Source organism: Gnatocerus cornutus, unplaced genomic scaffold (assembly GCF_029298725.1).
Source record: "Gnatocerus cornutus isolate USDA-ARS CGAHR unplaced genomic scaffold, icGnaCorn1.1 ctg00000066.1, whole genome shotgun sequence".
Lineage (NCBI taxonomy): Eukaryota > Metazoa > Arthropoda > Insecta > Coleoptera > Tenebrionidae > Gnatocerus > Gnatocerus cornutus.
In genome coordinates this window covers 617,431-633,869 of record NW_028275410.1, presented here as the reverse complement: position 1 = coordinate 633,869, position 16,439 = coordinate 617,431, and the positions used below count along the sequence as shown (strand labels likewise).

The 16,439-nt window shown below is 37.4% G+C and overlaps 1 protein-coding gene across 1 annotated transcript in view; it reads right to left on the bottom strand.

Annotated features, from left to right (window-relative positions):
- LOC148165964 (uncharacterized) overlaps nt 1-16,104 on the bottom strand; it is a 70,973-nt gene extending 54,869 nt beyond the window's left edge. Inside the window, exons 1-4 of the mRNA XM_088049555.1 lie at nt 11,012-16,104; nt 10,910-10,970; nt 10,691-10,840; nt 10,632-10,648 (exon numbers count right to left, since the gene is read on the bottom strand). Coding sequence (XP_087905681.1) covers nt 10,632-10,648; nt 10,691-10,840; nt 10,910-10,970; nt 11,012-16,104 — 5,321 coding nt within the window. The remainder of the gene's footprint in view (nt 1-10,631; nt 10,649-10,690; nt 10,841-10,909; nt 10,971-11,011) is intronic.
- Between the last annotated feature and the right edge of the window lie 335 nt (nt 16,105-16,439).

Genomic DNA, 16,439 nt, shown 5'->3' with positions numbered 1-16,439 from the left:
CGATGCAAAACGACGATTTCTCGCCGATTTTCGTTGTTTTCTGGCATGAATTTGCAAAGAAGAGCACGAAATCTACAAAATCATGACTTTTTACCAAGATTCAACGGCTGAATTGCAAGAAAACATCAGAATTCTGCACGAAATCATCAAAATTTTTAGAGAAAACCGCATATTTCGATGCAAAACGACGTTTTCTCGCTGATTTTCGTTGTTTTCTATCTTGAATTCGCAAAGAAGAGCACGAAATCTACAAAATCATGACTTTTTACCAAGATTCAACGGCTGAATTGCAAGAAAACAGCAGAATTCTGCACGAAATCATCAAAGTTCTTACAGAAAACCGCATATTTCGATGCAAAACGACGATTTCTCGCCGATTTTCGTTGTTTTCTGGCTTGAATTTGCAAAGAAGAGCACGAAATCTACAAAATCATCACTTTTTACCAAGATTCAACGGCTGAAATGCAAGAAAACAGCAGAATTCTGCACGAAATCATCAAAATTCTTACAGAAAACCGCATATTTCGATGCAAAACGACGATTTCTCGCCGATTTTCGTTGTTTTCTGGCATGAATTTGCAAAGAAGAGCACGAAATCTACAAAATCATGACTTTTTACCAAGATTTAACGGCTGAATTGCAAGAAAACAGCAGAATTCTGCACGAAATCATCAAATTTCTTAGAGAAAACCGCATATTTCGATGCAAAACGACGTTTTCTCGCTGATTTTCGTTGTTTTCTATCTTGAATTCGCAAAGAAGCGCACGAAATCTACAAAATCATGACTTTTTACCAAGATTCAACGGCTGAATTGCAAGAAAACAGCAGAATTCTGCACGAAATCATCAAAATTCTTACAGAAAACCGCATATTTCGATGCAAAACGACGATTTCTCGCCGATTTTCGTTGTTTTCTGGCTTGAATTTGCAAAGAAGAGCACAAAATCTACAAAATCATCACTTTTTACCAAGATTCAACGGCTGAATTGCAAGAAAACAGCAGAATTCTGCACGAAATCATCAAAATTCTTACAGAAAACCGCATATTTCGATGCAAATCGACGATTTCTCGCCGATTTTCGTTGTTTTCTATCTTGAATTCGCCAAGAAGAGCACGAAATCTACAAAATCATGACTTTTTACCAAGATTCAACTGCTGAATTGCAAGAAAACAGCAGAATTCTGCACGAAATCATCAAAATTCTTACAGAAAACCGCATATTTCGATGCAAAACAACGATTTCTCGCCGATTTTCGTTGTTTTCTGGCTTGAATTCGCAAAGAAGAGCACGAAATCTACAAAATCATCACTTTTTACCAAGATTCAACGGCTGAATTGCAAGAAAACAGCAGAATTCTGCACGAAATCATCAAAATTCTTAGAGAAAACTGCATATTTCGATGCAAAACAACGATTTCTCGCCGATTTTCGTTGTTTTCTATCTTGAATTCGCCAAGAAGAGCACGAAATCTACAAAATCATGACTTTTTACCTAGATTCAACGGCTGAATTGCAAGAAAACAGCAGAATTCTGCACGAAATCATCAAAATTCTTACAGAAAACCGCATATTTCGATGCAAAACGACGATTTCTCGCCGATTTTCGTTGTTTTCTGGCTTTAATTCGCAAAGAAGAGCACGAAATCTACAAAATCATGACTTTTTACCAAGATTCAACGGCTGAATTGCAAGAAAACAGCAGAATTCTGCACGAAATCATCAAAATTCTTACAGAAAACCGCATATTTCGATGCAAAACGACGATTTCTCGCCGATTTTCGTTGTTTTCTGGCATGAATTTGCAAAGAAGAGCACGAAATCTACAAAATCATGACTTTTTACCAAGTTCCAACGGCTGAATTGCAAGAAAACAGCAGAATTCTGCACGAAATCATCAAAATTCTTAGAGAAAACCGCATATTTCGATGCAAAACGACGTTTTCTCGCTGATTTTCGTTGTTTTCTATCTTGAATTCGCAAAGAAGAGCACGAAATCTACAAAATCATGACTTTTTACCAAGATTCAACGGCTGAATTGCAAGAAAACATCAGAATTCTGCACGAAATCATCAAAATTTTTAGAGAAAACCGCATATTTCGATGCAAAACGACGTTTTCTCGCTGATTTTTGTTGTTTTCTATCTTGAATTCGCAAAGAAGAGCACGAAATCTACAAAATCATGAGTTTTTACCAAGATTCAACGGCTGAATTGCAAGAAAACAGCAGAATTCTGCACGAAATCATCAAAGTTCTTACAGAAAACCGCATATTTCGATGCAAAACGACGATTTCTCGCCGATTTTCGTTGTTTTCTGGCTTGAATTTGCAAAGAAGAGCACGAAATCTACAAAATCATCACTTTTTACCAAGATTCAACGGCTGAATTGCAAGAAAACAGCAGAATTCTGCACGAAATCATCAAAATTCTTACAGAAATCCGCATATTTCGATGCAAAACGACGATTTCTCGCCGATTTTCGTTGTTTTCTGGCTTGAATTTGCAAAGAAGAGCACGAAATCTACAAAATCATGACTTTTTACCAAGATTCAACAGCTGAATTGCAAGAAAACAGCAGAATTCTGCACGAAATCATCAAAATTCTTAGAGAAAACCGCATATTTCGATGCAAAACGACGTTTTCTCGCTGATTTTCGTTGTTTTCTATCTTGAATTCGCAAAGAAGCGCACGAAATCTACAAAATCATGACTTTTTACCAAGATTCAACGGCTGAATTGCAAGAAAACAGCAGAATTCTGCACGAAATCATCAAAATTCTTACAGAAAACCGCATATTTCGATGCAAAACGACGATTTCTCGCCGATTTTCGTTGTTTTCTGGCTTGAATTTGCAAAGAAGAGCACAAAATCTACAAAATCATCACTTTTTACCAAGATTCAACGGCTGAATTGCAAGAAAACAGCAGAATTCTGCACGAAATCATCAAAATTCTTAGAGAAAACCGCATATTTCGATGCAAATCGACGATTTCTCGCCGATTTTCGTTGTTTTCTATCTTGAATTCGCCAAGAAGAGCACGAAATCTACAAAATCATGACTTTTTACCTAGATTCAACGGCTGAATTGCAAGAAAACAGCAGAATTCTGCACGAAATCATCAAAATTCTTACAGAAAACCGCATATTTCGATGCAAAACGACGATTTCTCGCCGATTTTTGTTGTTTTCTGGCTTGAATTCGCAAAGAAGAGCACGAAATCTACAAAATCACGACTTTTTACCAAGATTCAACTGCTGAATTGCAAGAAAACAGCAGAATTCTGCACGAAATCAGCAAAATTCTTACAGAAAACCGCATATTTCGATGCAAAACAACGATTTCTCGCCGATTTTCGTTGTTTTCTGGCTTGAATTCGCAAAGAAGAGCACGAAATCTACAAAATCATCACTTTTTACCAAGATTCAACGGCTGAATTGCAAGAAAACAGCAGAATTCTGCACGAAATCATCAAAATTCTTAGAGAAAACTGCATATTTCGATGCAAAACAACGATTTCTCGCCGATTTTCGTTGTTTTCTATCTTGAATTCGCCAAGAAGAGCACGAAATCTACAAAATCATGACTTTTTACCTAGATTCAACGGCTGAATTGCAAGAAAACAGCAGAATTCTGCACGAAATCATCAAAATTCTTACAGAAAACCGCATATTTCGATGCAAAACGACGATTTCTCGCCGATTTTCGTTGTTTTCTGGCTTTAATTCGCAAAAAGAGCACGAAATCTACAAAATCATGACTTTTTACCAAGATTCAACGGCTGAATTGCAAGAAAACAGCAGAATTCTGCACGAAATCATCAAAATTCTTACAGAAAACCGCATATTTCGATGCAAAACGACGATTTCTCGCCGATTTTCGTTGTTTTCTGGCATGAATTTGCAAAGAAGAGCACGAAATCTACAAAATCATGAGTTTTTACCAAGTTCCAACGGCTGAATTGCAAGAAAACAGCAGAATTCTGCACGAAATCATCAAAATTCTTACAGAAATCCGCATATTTCGATGCAAAACGACGATTTCTCGCCGATTTTCGTTGTTTTCTGGCTTGAATTTGCAAAGAAGAGCACGAAATCTACAAAATCATGACTTTTTACCAAGATTCAACGGCTGAATTGCAAGAAAACAGCAGAATTCTGCACGAAATCATCAAAATTCTTAGAGAAAACCGCATATTTCGATGCAAAACGACGTTTTCTCGCTGATTTTCGTTGTTTTCTATCTTGAATTCGCAAAGAAGAGCACGAAATCTACAAAATCATGACTTTTTACCTAGATTCAACGGCTGAATTGCAAGAAAACAGCAGAATTCTGCACGAAATCATCAAAGTTCTTACAGAAAACCGCATATTTCGATGCAAAACGACGATTTCTCGCCGATTTTCGTTGTTTTCTGGCTTGAATTTGCAAAGAAGAGCACGAAATCTTCAAAATCATCACTTTTTACCAAGATTCAACGGCTGAATTGCAAGAAAACAGCAGAATTCTGCACGAAATCATCAAAATTCTTACAGAAATCCGCATATTTCGATGCAAAACGACGATTTCTCGCCGATTTTCGTTGTTTTCTGGCTTGAATTTGCAAAGAAGAGCACGAAATCTACAAAATCATGACTTTTTACCAAGATTCAACGGCTGAATTGCAAGAAAACAGCAGAATTCTGCACGAAATCATCAAAATTCTTAGAGAAAACCGCATATTTCGATGCAAAACGACGTTTTCTCGCTGATTTTCGTTGTTTTCTATCTTGAATTCGCAAAGAAGAGCACGAAATCTACAACATGATGACTTTTTACCAAGATTCAACAGCTGAATTGCAAGAAAACAGCAGAATTCTGCACGAAATCATCAAAATTCTTACAGAAAACCGCATATTTCGATGCAAAACGACGATTTCTCGCCGATTTTTGTTGTTTTCTGGCATGAATTTGCAAAGAAGAGCACGAAATCTACAAAATCATGACTTTTTACCAAGATTCAACGGCTGAATTGCAAGAAAACAGCAGAATTCTGCACGAAATCATCAAATTTCTTAGAGAAAACCGCATATTTCGATGCAAAACGACGTTTTCTCGCTGATTTTCGTTGTTTTCTATCTTGAATTCGCAAAGAAGCGCACGAAATCTACAAAATCATGACTTTTTACCAAGATTCAACAGCTGAATTGCAAGAAAACAGCAGAATTCTGCACGAAATCATCAAAATTCTTACAGAAAACCGCATATTTCGATGCAAAACGACGATTTCTCGCCGATTTTCGTTGTTTTCTGGCTTGAATTTGCAAAGAAGAGCACGAAATCTACAAAATTATGACTTTTTACCAAGACTCAACGGCTGAATTGCAAGAAAACAGCAGAATTCTGCACGAAATCATCAAAATTCTTACAGAAAACCGCATATTTCGATGCAAAACGACGATTTCTCGCCGATTTTCGTTGTTTTCTGGCTTGAATTTGCAAAGAAGAGCACGAAATCTACGAAATCATCACTTTTTACCAAGATTCAACGGCTGAATTGCAAGAAAACAGCAGAATTCTGCACGAAATCATCAAAATTTTTAGAGAAAACCGCATATTTCGATGCAAAACGACGATTTCTCGCCGATTTTCGTTGTTTTCTATCTTGAATTCGCAAAGAAGAGCACGAAATCTACAAAATCATGACTTTTTACCAAAATTCAACGGCTGAATTGCAAGAAAACAGCAGAATTCTGCACGAAATCATCAAAATTCTTACAGAAAACCGCATATTTCGATGCAAAACGACGATTTCTCGCCGATTTTCGTTGTTTTCTGGCTTGAATTTGCAAAGAAGAGCACGAAATCTACAAAATCATGACTTTTTACCAAGATTCAACGGCTGAATTGCAAGAAAACAGCAGAATTCTGCACGAAATCATCAACATTTTTAGAGAAAACCGCATATTTCGATGCAAAACGACGATTTCTCGCCGATTTTCGTTGTTTTCTATCTTGAATTTGCAAAGAAGAGCACGAAATCTACAAAATCATGACTTTTTACCAAAATTCAACGGCTGAATTGCAAGAAAACAGCAGAATTCTGCACGAAATCATCAAAATTCTTACAGAAAACCGCATATTTCGATGCAAAACGACGATTTCTCGCCGATTTTCGTTGTTTTCTGGCTTGAATTTGCAAAGAAGAGCACGAAATCTACAAAATCATGACTTTTTACCAAGATTCAACGGCTGAATTGCAAGAAAACAGCAGAATTCTGCACGAAATCATCAAAATTCTTAGAGAAAACCGCATATTTCGATGCAAAACGACGTTTTCTCGCTGATTTCCGTTGTTTTCTATCTTGAATTCGCAAAGAAGAGCACGAAATCTACAAAATCATGACTTTTTCCCAAGATTCAACAGCTGAATTGCAAGAAAACAGCAGAATTCTGCACGAAATCATCAAAATTCTTACAGAAAACCGCATATTTCGATGCAAAACGACGATTTCTCGCCGATTTTCGTTGTTTTCTGGCATGAATTTGCAAAGAAGAGCACGAAATCTACAAAATCATGACTTTTTACCAAGATGCAACGGCTGAATTGCAAGAAAACGGCAGAATTTTGCACGAAATCATCAAAATTCTTACAGAAAACCGCATATTTCGATGCAAAACGACGTTTTCTCGCTGATTTTCGTTGTTTTCTATCTTGAATTCGCAAAGAAGAGCACGAAATCTACAAAATCATGACTTTTTACCAAGATTCAACGGCTGAATTGCAAGAAAACAGCAGAATTCTGCACGAAATCATCAAAATTCTTACAGAAAACCGCATATTTCGATGCAAAACGACGATTTCTCGGCGATTTTCGTTGTTTTCTGGCTTGAATTCGCAAAGAGGAGCACGAAATCTACAAAATCATGACTTTTTACCAAGATTCAACGGCTGAATTGCAAGAAAACAGCAGAATTCTGCACGAAATCATCAAAATTCTTAGAGAAAACCGCATATTTCGATCCAAAACGACGATTTCTCGCCGATTTTCGTTGTTTTCTATCTTGAATTCGCCAAGAAGAGCACGAAATCTACAAAATCATGACTTTTTACCTAGATTCAACGGCTGAATTGCAAGAAAACAGCAGAATTCTGCACGAAATCATCAAAATTCTTACAGAAAACCGCATATTTCGATGCAAAACGACGATTTCTCGCCGATTTTCGTTGTTTTCTGGCTTGAATTCGCAAAGAAGAGCACGAAATCTACAAAATCATGACTTTTTACCTTTATTCAACGGCTGAATTGCAAGAAAACAGCAGAATTCTGCACGAAATCATCAAAATTCTTACAGAAAACCGCATATTTCGATGCAAAACGAAGATTTCTCGCCGATTTTCGTTGTTTTCTGGCTTGAATTCGCAAAGAAGAGCACGAAATCTACAAAATCATGACTTTTTACCAAGATTCAACGGCTGAATTGCAAGAAAACAGCAGAATTCTGCACGAAATCATCAAAATTCTTACAGAAAACCTCATATTTCGATGCAAAACGACGATTTCTCGCCGATTTTCGTTGTTTTCTGGCATGAATTTGCAAAGAAGAGCACGAAATCTACGAAATCATGACTTTTTACCAAGATTCAACGGCTGAATTGCAAGAAAACAGCAGAATTCTGCGCGAAATCGTCAAAATTCTTAGAGAAAACCGCATATTTCGATGCAAAACGACGATTTCTCGCCGATTTTCGTTGTTTTCTGGCTTGAATTTGCAAAGAAGAGCACGAAATCTACAAAATCATCACTTTTTACCAAGATTCAACGGCTGAATTGCAAGAAAACAGCAGAATTCTGCACGAAATCATCAAAATTTTTAGAGAAAACCGCATATTTCGATGCAAAACGACGATTTCTCGCCGATTTTCGTTGTTTTCTATCTTGAATTCGCAAAGAAGAGCACGAAATCTACAAAATCATGACTTTTTACCAAGATTCAACGGCTGAATTGCAAGAAAACAGCAGAATTCTGCACGAAATCATCAAAATTCTTACAGAAAACCGAATATTTCGATGCAAAACGACGTTTTCTCGCTGATTTTCGTTGTTTTCTATCTTGAATTCGCAAAGAAGAGCACGAAATCTACAAAATCATGACTTTTTACCAAGATTCAACGGCTGAATTGCAAGAAAACAGCAGAATTCTGCACGAAATCATCAAAATTCTTAGAGAAAACCGCATATTTCGATGCAAAACGACGATTTCTCGCCGATTTTCGTTGTTTTCTATCTTGAATTCGCCAAGAAGAGCGCGAAATCTACAAAATCATGACTTTTTACCTAGATTCAACGGCTGAATTGCAAGAAAACAGCAGAATTCTGCACGAAATCATCAAAATTCTTACAGAAAACCGCATATTTCGATGCAAAACGACGATTTCTCGCCGATTTTCGTTGTTTTCTGGCTTGAATTCGCAAAGAAGAGCACGAAATCTACAAAATCATGACTTTTTACCAAGATTCAACGGCTGAATTGCAAGAAAACAGCAGAATTCTGCACAAAATCATCAAAATTCTTACAGAAAACTGCATATTTCGATGCAAAACGACGATTTCTCGCCGATTTTCGTTGTTTTCTAGCATGAATTTGCAAAGAAGAGCACGAAATCTACAAAATCATGACTTTTTACCAAGATTCAACAGCTGAATTGCAAGAAAACAGCAGAATTCTGCACGAAATCATCAAAATTCTTAGAGAAAACCGCATATTTCGATGCAAAACGACGATTTCTCGCTGATTTTCGCTGTTTTCTATCTTGAATTCGCAAAGAAGAGCACGAAATCTACAAAATCATGACTTTTTACCAAGACTCAACGGCTGAATTGCAAGAAAACAGCAGAATTCTGCACGAAATCATCAAAATTCTTACAGAAATCCGCATATTTCGATGCAAAACGACGATTTCTCGCCGATTTTCGTTGTTTCCTATCTTGAATTCGCAAAGAAGAGCACGAAATCTACAAAATCATGACTTTTTACCAAGATTCAACGGCTGAATTGCAAGAAAACAGCAGAATTCTGCACGAAATCATCAAAATTCTTACAGAAAACCGCATATTTCGATGCAAAACGACGTTTTCTCTCTGATTTTCGTTGTTTTCTATCTTGAATTCGCAAAGAAGAGCACGAAATCTACAAAATCATGACTTTTTACCAAGATTCAACGGCTGAATTGCAAGAAAACAGCAGAATTCTGCACGAAATCATCAAAATTCTTACAGAAAACCGCAGATTTCGATGCAAAACGACGATTTCTCGGCGATTTTCGTTGTTTTCTGGCTTGAATTCGCAAAGAGGAGCACGAAATCTACAAAATCATGACTTTTTACCAAGATTCAACGGCTGAATTGCAAGAAAACAGCAGAATTCTGCACGAAATCATCAAAATTCTTAGAGAAAACCGCATATTTTGATGCAAAACGACGATTTCTCGCCGATTTTCGTTGTTTTCTGGCTTGAATTCGCAAAGAAGAGCACGAAATCTACAAAATCATCACTTTTTACCAAGATTCAACGGCTGAATTGCAAGAAAACAGCAGAATTCTGCACGAAATCATCAAAATTCTTAGAGAAAACCGCATATTTCGATGCAAAACGACGATTTCTCGCTGATTTTCGTTGTTTTCTATCTTGAATTCGCAAAGAAGAGCACGAAATCTACAAAGTCATGACTTTTTACCAAGATTCAACGGCTGAATTGCAAGAAAACAGCAGAATTCTGCACGAAATCATCAAAATTCTTACAGAAAACCGCATATTTCGATGCAAAACGACGATTTCTCGGCGATTTTCGTTGTTTTCTGGCTTGAATTCGCAAAGAGGAGCACGAAATCTACAAAATCATGACTTTTTACCAAGATTCAACGGCTGAATTGCAAGAAAACAGCAGAATTTTGCACGAAATCATCAAAATTCTTAGAGAAAACCGCATATTTTGATGCAAAACGACGATTTCTCGCCGATTTTCGTTGTTTTCTGGCTTGAATTCGCAAAGAAGAGCACGAAATCTACAAAATCATGACTTTTTACCTAGATTCAACGGCTGAATTGCAAGAAAACAGCAGAATTCTGCACGAAATCATCAAAATTCTTACAGAAAACCGCATATTTCGATGCAAAACGACGATTTCTCGCCGATTTTCGTTGTTTTCTGGCTTGAATTCGCAAAGAAGAGCACGAAATCTACAAAATCATGACTTTTTACCAAGATTCAACGGCTGAATTGCAAGAAAACAGCAGAATTCTGCACGAAATCATCAAAATTCTTACAGAAAACCGCATATTTCGATGCAAAACGACGATTTCTCGCCGATTTTCGTTGTTTTCTGGCTTGAATTTGCAAAGAAGAGCACGAAATCTACAAAATCATCACTTTTTACCAAGATTCAACGGCTGAATTGCAAGAAAACAGCAGAATTCTGCACGAAATCATCAAAATTTTTAGAGAAAACCGCATATTTCGATGCAAAACGACGATTTCTCGCCGATTTTCGTTGTTTTCTATCTTGAATTCGCCAAGAAGAGCACGAAATCTACAAAATCATGACTTTTTACCTAGATTCAACGGCTGTGTTAACGCAGGTGGGGTTAACTTCCAAATTATTGGGTGCTGGTTTCTACAGTTTATTTTACTTGTACATTACTGTCTTACCGCCGACAACACACTGCTTGTGGCGGCGGCTAGCGCATCCCCACCACACATCTCTGTCTGAATCAGTGTGGCGCTTTCCATGAAAATGCATGTGCGTTGGGTACGCAACATAGCCGCCCCCCTTGAAGGTTTGTAGGCTTCAACAAAAAACTTGAAATACAATGAATAAATAAAAAATAAAAATAAACAAATAACAAAAACAAGAAAAAATCAAAACACAATTAACAAAAAATTGAACGAAATAAATTGTTCAAGAAAACTCGCTGTTCCCCTTTTTTCGCTTCACCTTTTCACTACTTGTCATTAATTGGGAGCACACACAACTTAGAAACACCACGTTTGTACACTCCTTTTGTGGTTCGAACCGAGGCCACTCTTGCGACACCATCCCTTCCTGGATGGATTGCCTGGATACGCCCCAAGGCCCAACATAGTGGAGGTAAACCGTCTTCTACCATTAATACCATAGCTCCTGGTTGGAGGCCAATTGCATCTCCGGATCTCCATTTGGAGCGGCCTTGTAGCTGAGATGTGTACTCCTTCTTCCACCTGTTCCAAAAATGCCAGCGCATTTTCTCTATTAACTGCCAGCGCGAAAGTTTATTCTCTGCTAGTTCTCGTAAATCATGTTCAAGCGGAGCAGTTAGGACTTCTCCAATCAAAAAGTGAGCAGGGGTTAGAGCCATCAAGTCGTTCGGGTCGTTTGATAATGGAATTAAAGGACGGGAATTAAGGCATGCTTCTACTCGTGTTAGCAGTGTGTACAACTCCTCATACGTAAGTAAAGTGTCACCCACGACACGTTTGAGATGATATTTAACTGATTTTACTCCAGCTTCCATTAAACCAGCAAAGTTAGGTGACCTTGGTGGTGAAAAGGACCATTTGATGTTATCATTGGACAAAACGGTGATAACATCTTTATAAAAGTCGGAAGTTTTGAAGAATTCAGCTAATTTGACAAGTTCATTATTAGCTCCGACAAAATTTTTTCCGTTATCCGACCGAAAATGTTTGACCATGCCTCGTCGGGAAATAAGTCGTCTTAAGGCGTTCAAAAAACTGTCTGTTGTCAAATCTGTGACCAGTTCAAGGTGAATCGCCTTGGTGCAAAGACAAATGAATACACAAATATATGACTTTAATGTTTTTCTACCACGACCTTTAGACTCCTTGATCAAAATAGGCCCACCATAGTCTACTCCAGTGTTAATGAAGGGTCTAGCCGGCTCTAATCTGTCTTGCGGAAGATCACCCATTTTTTGATAGGCAATAATTGGCTTTACCTTGAAGCATGATATACATTTATGGAGTACTTGTCTCACTTTGCTCCTTCCGGCAACAATCCAGAACCTTTGCCGCAGCGCTGATAATGTGGCTTGGGCGCCCGCATGTAAATTTTGTTTGTGATAAAATTGAATTATTAAAGAGGTAACAAAATGATTTTTTGGTAAAACCATGGGATGCTTCTTGTCGAATGGGTATCGAGAATTTTTTAGTCTACCTCCTACTCTTAGTACTCCGTTATTATCAACAAATGGATCTAGACCTTTTAATGAACTGCTTTTATTAACAACATTTGAAGATTTTAATTCTTGAATTTGTTGAGCAAAAGACTCGAGTTGCATTAATTTGATGATTAACCTTTCTGAGTTATTTAGCTCCTCAGAACTTAAATGACCTGTTTGTTTCGCGTTTCCTTTTTTGGTATTGTTTGCAAATCTCAAAATGTATGCTATGATCCGTTTTAATTTAGTAAAACTTGAAAATCTGTTCAACAAGTCACATGAGTTCGTAGTACTAACCAAAGTCGTTTTAGTTATCCTTTTTTGTTCCGGAATGTTTTCAAAATCCTCGTTTTGGATAAATGCGTCTGAACACATTTCACGATCACAAATTAACCAGTTGGGGCCATGCCACCATAAACAATTGTTTATCAATTGTTCAGCTGTACTTCCTCGCGAAATTATGTCAGCTGGGTTTTCATTACTAGGTACGTGGTGCCAATCATGAATGTTTGTCAAGTTTTGAATATCCGCAACTCGATTTGAGACAAATGTTTTCCAGGTAGATGGAGGTTTTGATAACCAACAGAGAACGATGGTTGAATCTGTCCAAAAATTGAGCTTGTCGATTTTTAAATTTAATGATTGTGTTGTTTGATTTGTTAACTGAGCGAGCAGTTGCGCCGCAAGAAGTTCAAGTCTGGGAATCGTTTGCGTTTTAAGAGGAGCCACGCGCGATTTTGCAATTAATAAATTTGCATGCGTTTCACCGTTTGAATTTGTGCATTTTAAATACAGGGCAGCTCCATACGCTCTTTCCGACGCATCGCTAAAACCGTGGAGTTCGATAGAAACCGTTTCTGCTGGTACCACGTTCCGAGGAATTCGACATTTTCCGATTTTTTGTAAATCGTTGGCCAATTGTGTCCACTGTTCACTAATGTCGTCAGGTAGCGATTCATCCCATGATAATTTCAATCCCCATAGTTGTTGCATAAGAAGTTTTGCCACTGTTACAATCGGGTTAATTAAGCCAAGTGGATCGAAGATGCGACAAATCATCGAAAGTAACGTTCTTTTTGTTAACTCACTTGGTATAAGAATGTTTTGAACATTATACCGTAACGTATCTTGATTGCAATTCCAAAAAAGACCCAATGTTTTGGTATCTTGTTGTTTATCGAGATTTATTGTGGTATCTATTAAATCCTTGCCAGAGTTTGGCAATAAGTTTATGTTGTTTGACGCCCATTTAGCTAATTCGAATTTAGCTGATCGCAAAATTTCTATCAGTTGATGTTGAATTGATTGTAGTTCTTCAATTGAGTTACCGCCCGTAATTAAGTCGTCTATGTAAAAATCTCGTAAAATAATATCTGCCGCCTCCGGGAATTTTTCACGATTTTCATGCGCCAATTGATGTAAACAACGTACGGCCAAGAATGGCGCCGATGAAGTACCATACGTGACCGTTGTTAAGCGATAAGTCCGCAATTCGTCATCGCTATCGCTGCGCCAAAATATACGCTGATAATCAGTTTGATTCGAATCGATTAAAATTTGTCTGTACATTTTGACGATATCAGCACAAAATACGTATTGAAATGTACGAAAACGCAGAATGATGGATAATAGTTCGTCTTGAATTGTGGGGCCCACGACCAAATTATCGTTCAAACTTTTGCCATTGGTCGATTTGGCGGAAGCATCGAAGACGACGCGTAATTTTGAGGACGGTTGTTTGTCCTTAAAGACAGGATGATGCGGTAAATAATACGTTTCTGAATTGTCTGATTCATTATTCGAGACTAATTCCATGTGGCCCAAGTCAGAATATTCCGTCATAAATTCGACATACTTTGCTTTAAGTGCTGGACTTTTCTTTAATCGATTTTCAAGATTAAAAAAACGCCTTTTGGCTTGTTGGTCTGATTGTCCTAGTGACATGACATTGTCCTTTATAGGAAGATTAACTACAAAACGACCATCATCACGTGTGAACGTGTTCAAGAAATGCGTTTCCGCAAATTTTTCATCGGAAGTCAAATGTTTTTGGATGGGGTGATAACCTTCAAGTTCCCAGAATCGTTCTATTTGGTTTTCCAAGTCCAGAGATGAATTTATGGCAAGGTTACACCGACTCACTTTATTTCGCGGAATATCAAGCGGTCCCGCAATGATCCAACCTAGTTGGGTATTCTGTAAGTACAGCCGTTTACCGTCAATTTGAAATTTACCATCTAGCAGGAGTTCGAAAAACAATTCTGTGCCCAAAAGTAAATCAATTTTATCTGAAAGGTAAAATTGATCGTCCGCTAAAGGTAACTCGGAAGGAATGTGTAGGTTATCAATTGAGAAACTATTTGAAGGCAAGCTTGCACTAATTTCTTTCAAGACAAAACATGTGACGTGTGCGTTGTAATTTTTATGAACCGATTTGATTGTAACGTCTACGGATTCTGTCGAGACGGTTTGCTGATTACCAACGCCTACGATTGCATTATTCGAAGAAGTCGTTTTCAAGCCTAACATTTTACACATTCGTTTGGTTATAAAATTTGACTGTGACCCGTTGTCGAGTAAAACTCTGCATTTCTGTAAATAACCATTAATGTCCTTTATGAGAACAATAGCAGTTGCGAGAAGCATCTCTTGCTTTGAACCGTTCTTAGAATGAAGAGAAGAGCTTGTTGACGTAACCGACTCTTTTGAATCTTCACCGGAATTGTGATGCAATAATGTGTTATGATTTTGGTTGCATTCGCGACACGTTCGTTTTGATTTACAATGTTCCGTTAGGTGATTATCATGTAAACAATTAACGCATAGCTTTAACGAGTTTATTTGTTTTATTCGTTCCGCAACTTTCATACGGAGAAAATGATTGCAATTGTAGATAAAATGATTTTTACCCTTGCAAATTACACAGTGTCTTTTTTCATTTGTTACGACATGTGATTGAAATTTAGGTTTAGAGTGTCCCTTTGTTAGAACAGTTGCGCTTTGAGGCTTTTGAAAATTGTATTCAATTGATTCTAGATACTGACACCGAGATTGAAGAAAGGTCTTTAATTCATCCAATGTTGGCAAATTGTTTGATAGTCTTGATTGCCATTCTTTCGAAGATTGAAAATCCAATTTTTCTGTAATAACTGGAATCAGAATCGCGTCCCATGTATCAATTGATACGTTTAACGATTTTAACGCTTCAAGGTTAATTGATAAGTCATCGACTAGTTGTCTTAAATTGGTAGCCGAACTTTTTGGAATATTTGGGAAATTCAGAATTTTCCGAACATGTGCATGAATTAATAATCGCTCGTTTTCGAACCGATTTTTTAACAAAGACCAAGCCACTTCATAATTTGTTTCAATTAATGGAAGGCTCTCTATTGTTTTGGATGCATCGCCCTTGAGAGATGACCTTAAGTAATGAAATTTTTCGATGTTATTCAGTTCTGGATTGTTGTGAATCAGAGTCTGAAAAATATCCCTGAATGCTAACCATGCTTCAAAGGCTCCATTGAATTCCGGAATTTGAATTGTTGGCAAAATTAATTTGCTACGATTTTGACTCTTCGCATCTTTGAGAATAGCTGTTGCAGTCTCATTTTGTTGTACTGCATTTTCAATTAAATTTTCTAAATTTGATACAATACTGTAATATAAAGTTTCAAATTGTATTTGTTCATTTGCCTGTGCTTGTGATTCAACTGGTGTCCGGTCAACAATGTCGAAGTTAACTTTTTCAAATTCTGCAAGTGTTGATCGAGCTACATCCAAACGAGACTTAACCAAAGAAATTTGATCAGTTGGCTTGAACGTAGTGATGAATTCATTAATTCTGCTTAATTTGTTAAAGATTTGCGATCTTTTGAATTTGAGATTTATTAATTTTTGTTCTGCCATTTTAGCAAAGTAAAAATCGCGATGCTTTATGAAAAGTTACACACAATGCCTATTTGAGCAAGCAAAAAAAGGGATAATGATAAATGGAAGGGCTGACCTTTTTGATGAGCTTTCGTTCTGTTGACGATGGCTGTGAGATCGTTTGCAGACGATGACGTCTTGGTGACGTTGTCTGATGAACGATGAATATGAAGTCGTCTTGTTGACGATCAATGTGAAAATTTGTCTTGTTGACGATGGCGTCTTGGTGACGTCGCTGTGAGTGTGTACACCTGGTGTTGATACCGGTGAGAGAGAGGATGCTTCCTCGTTGGCTCGTACTGAGAGAACCAAAA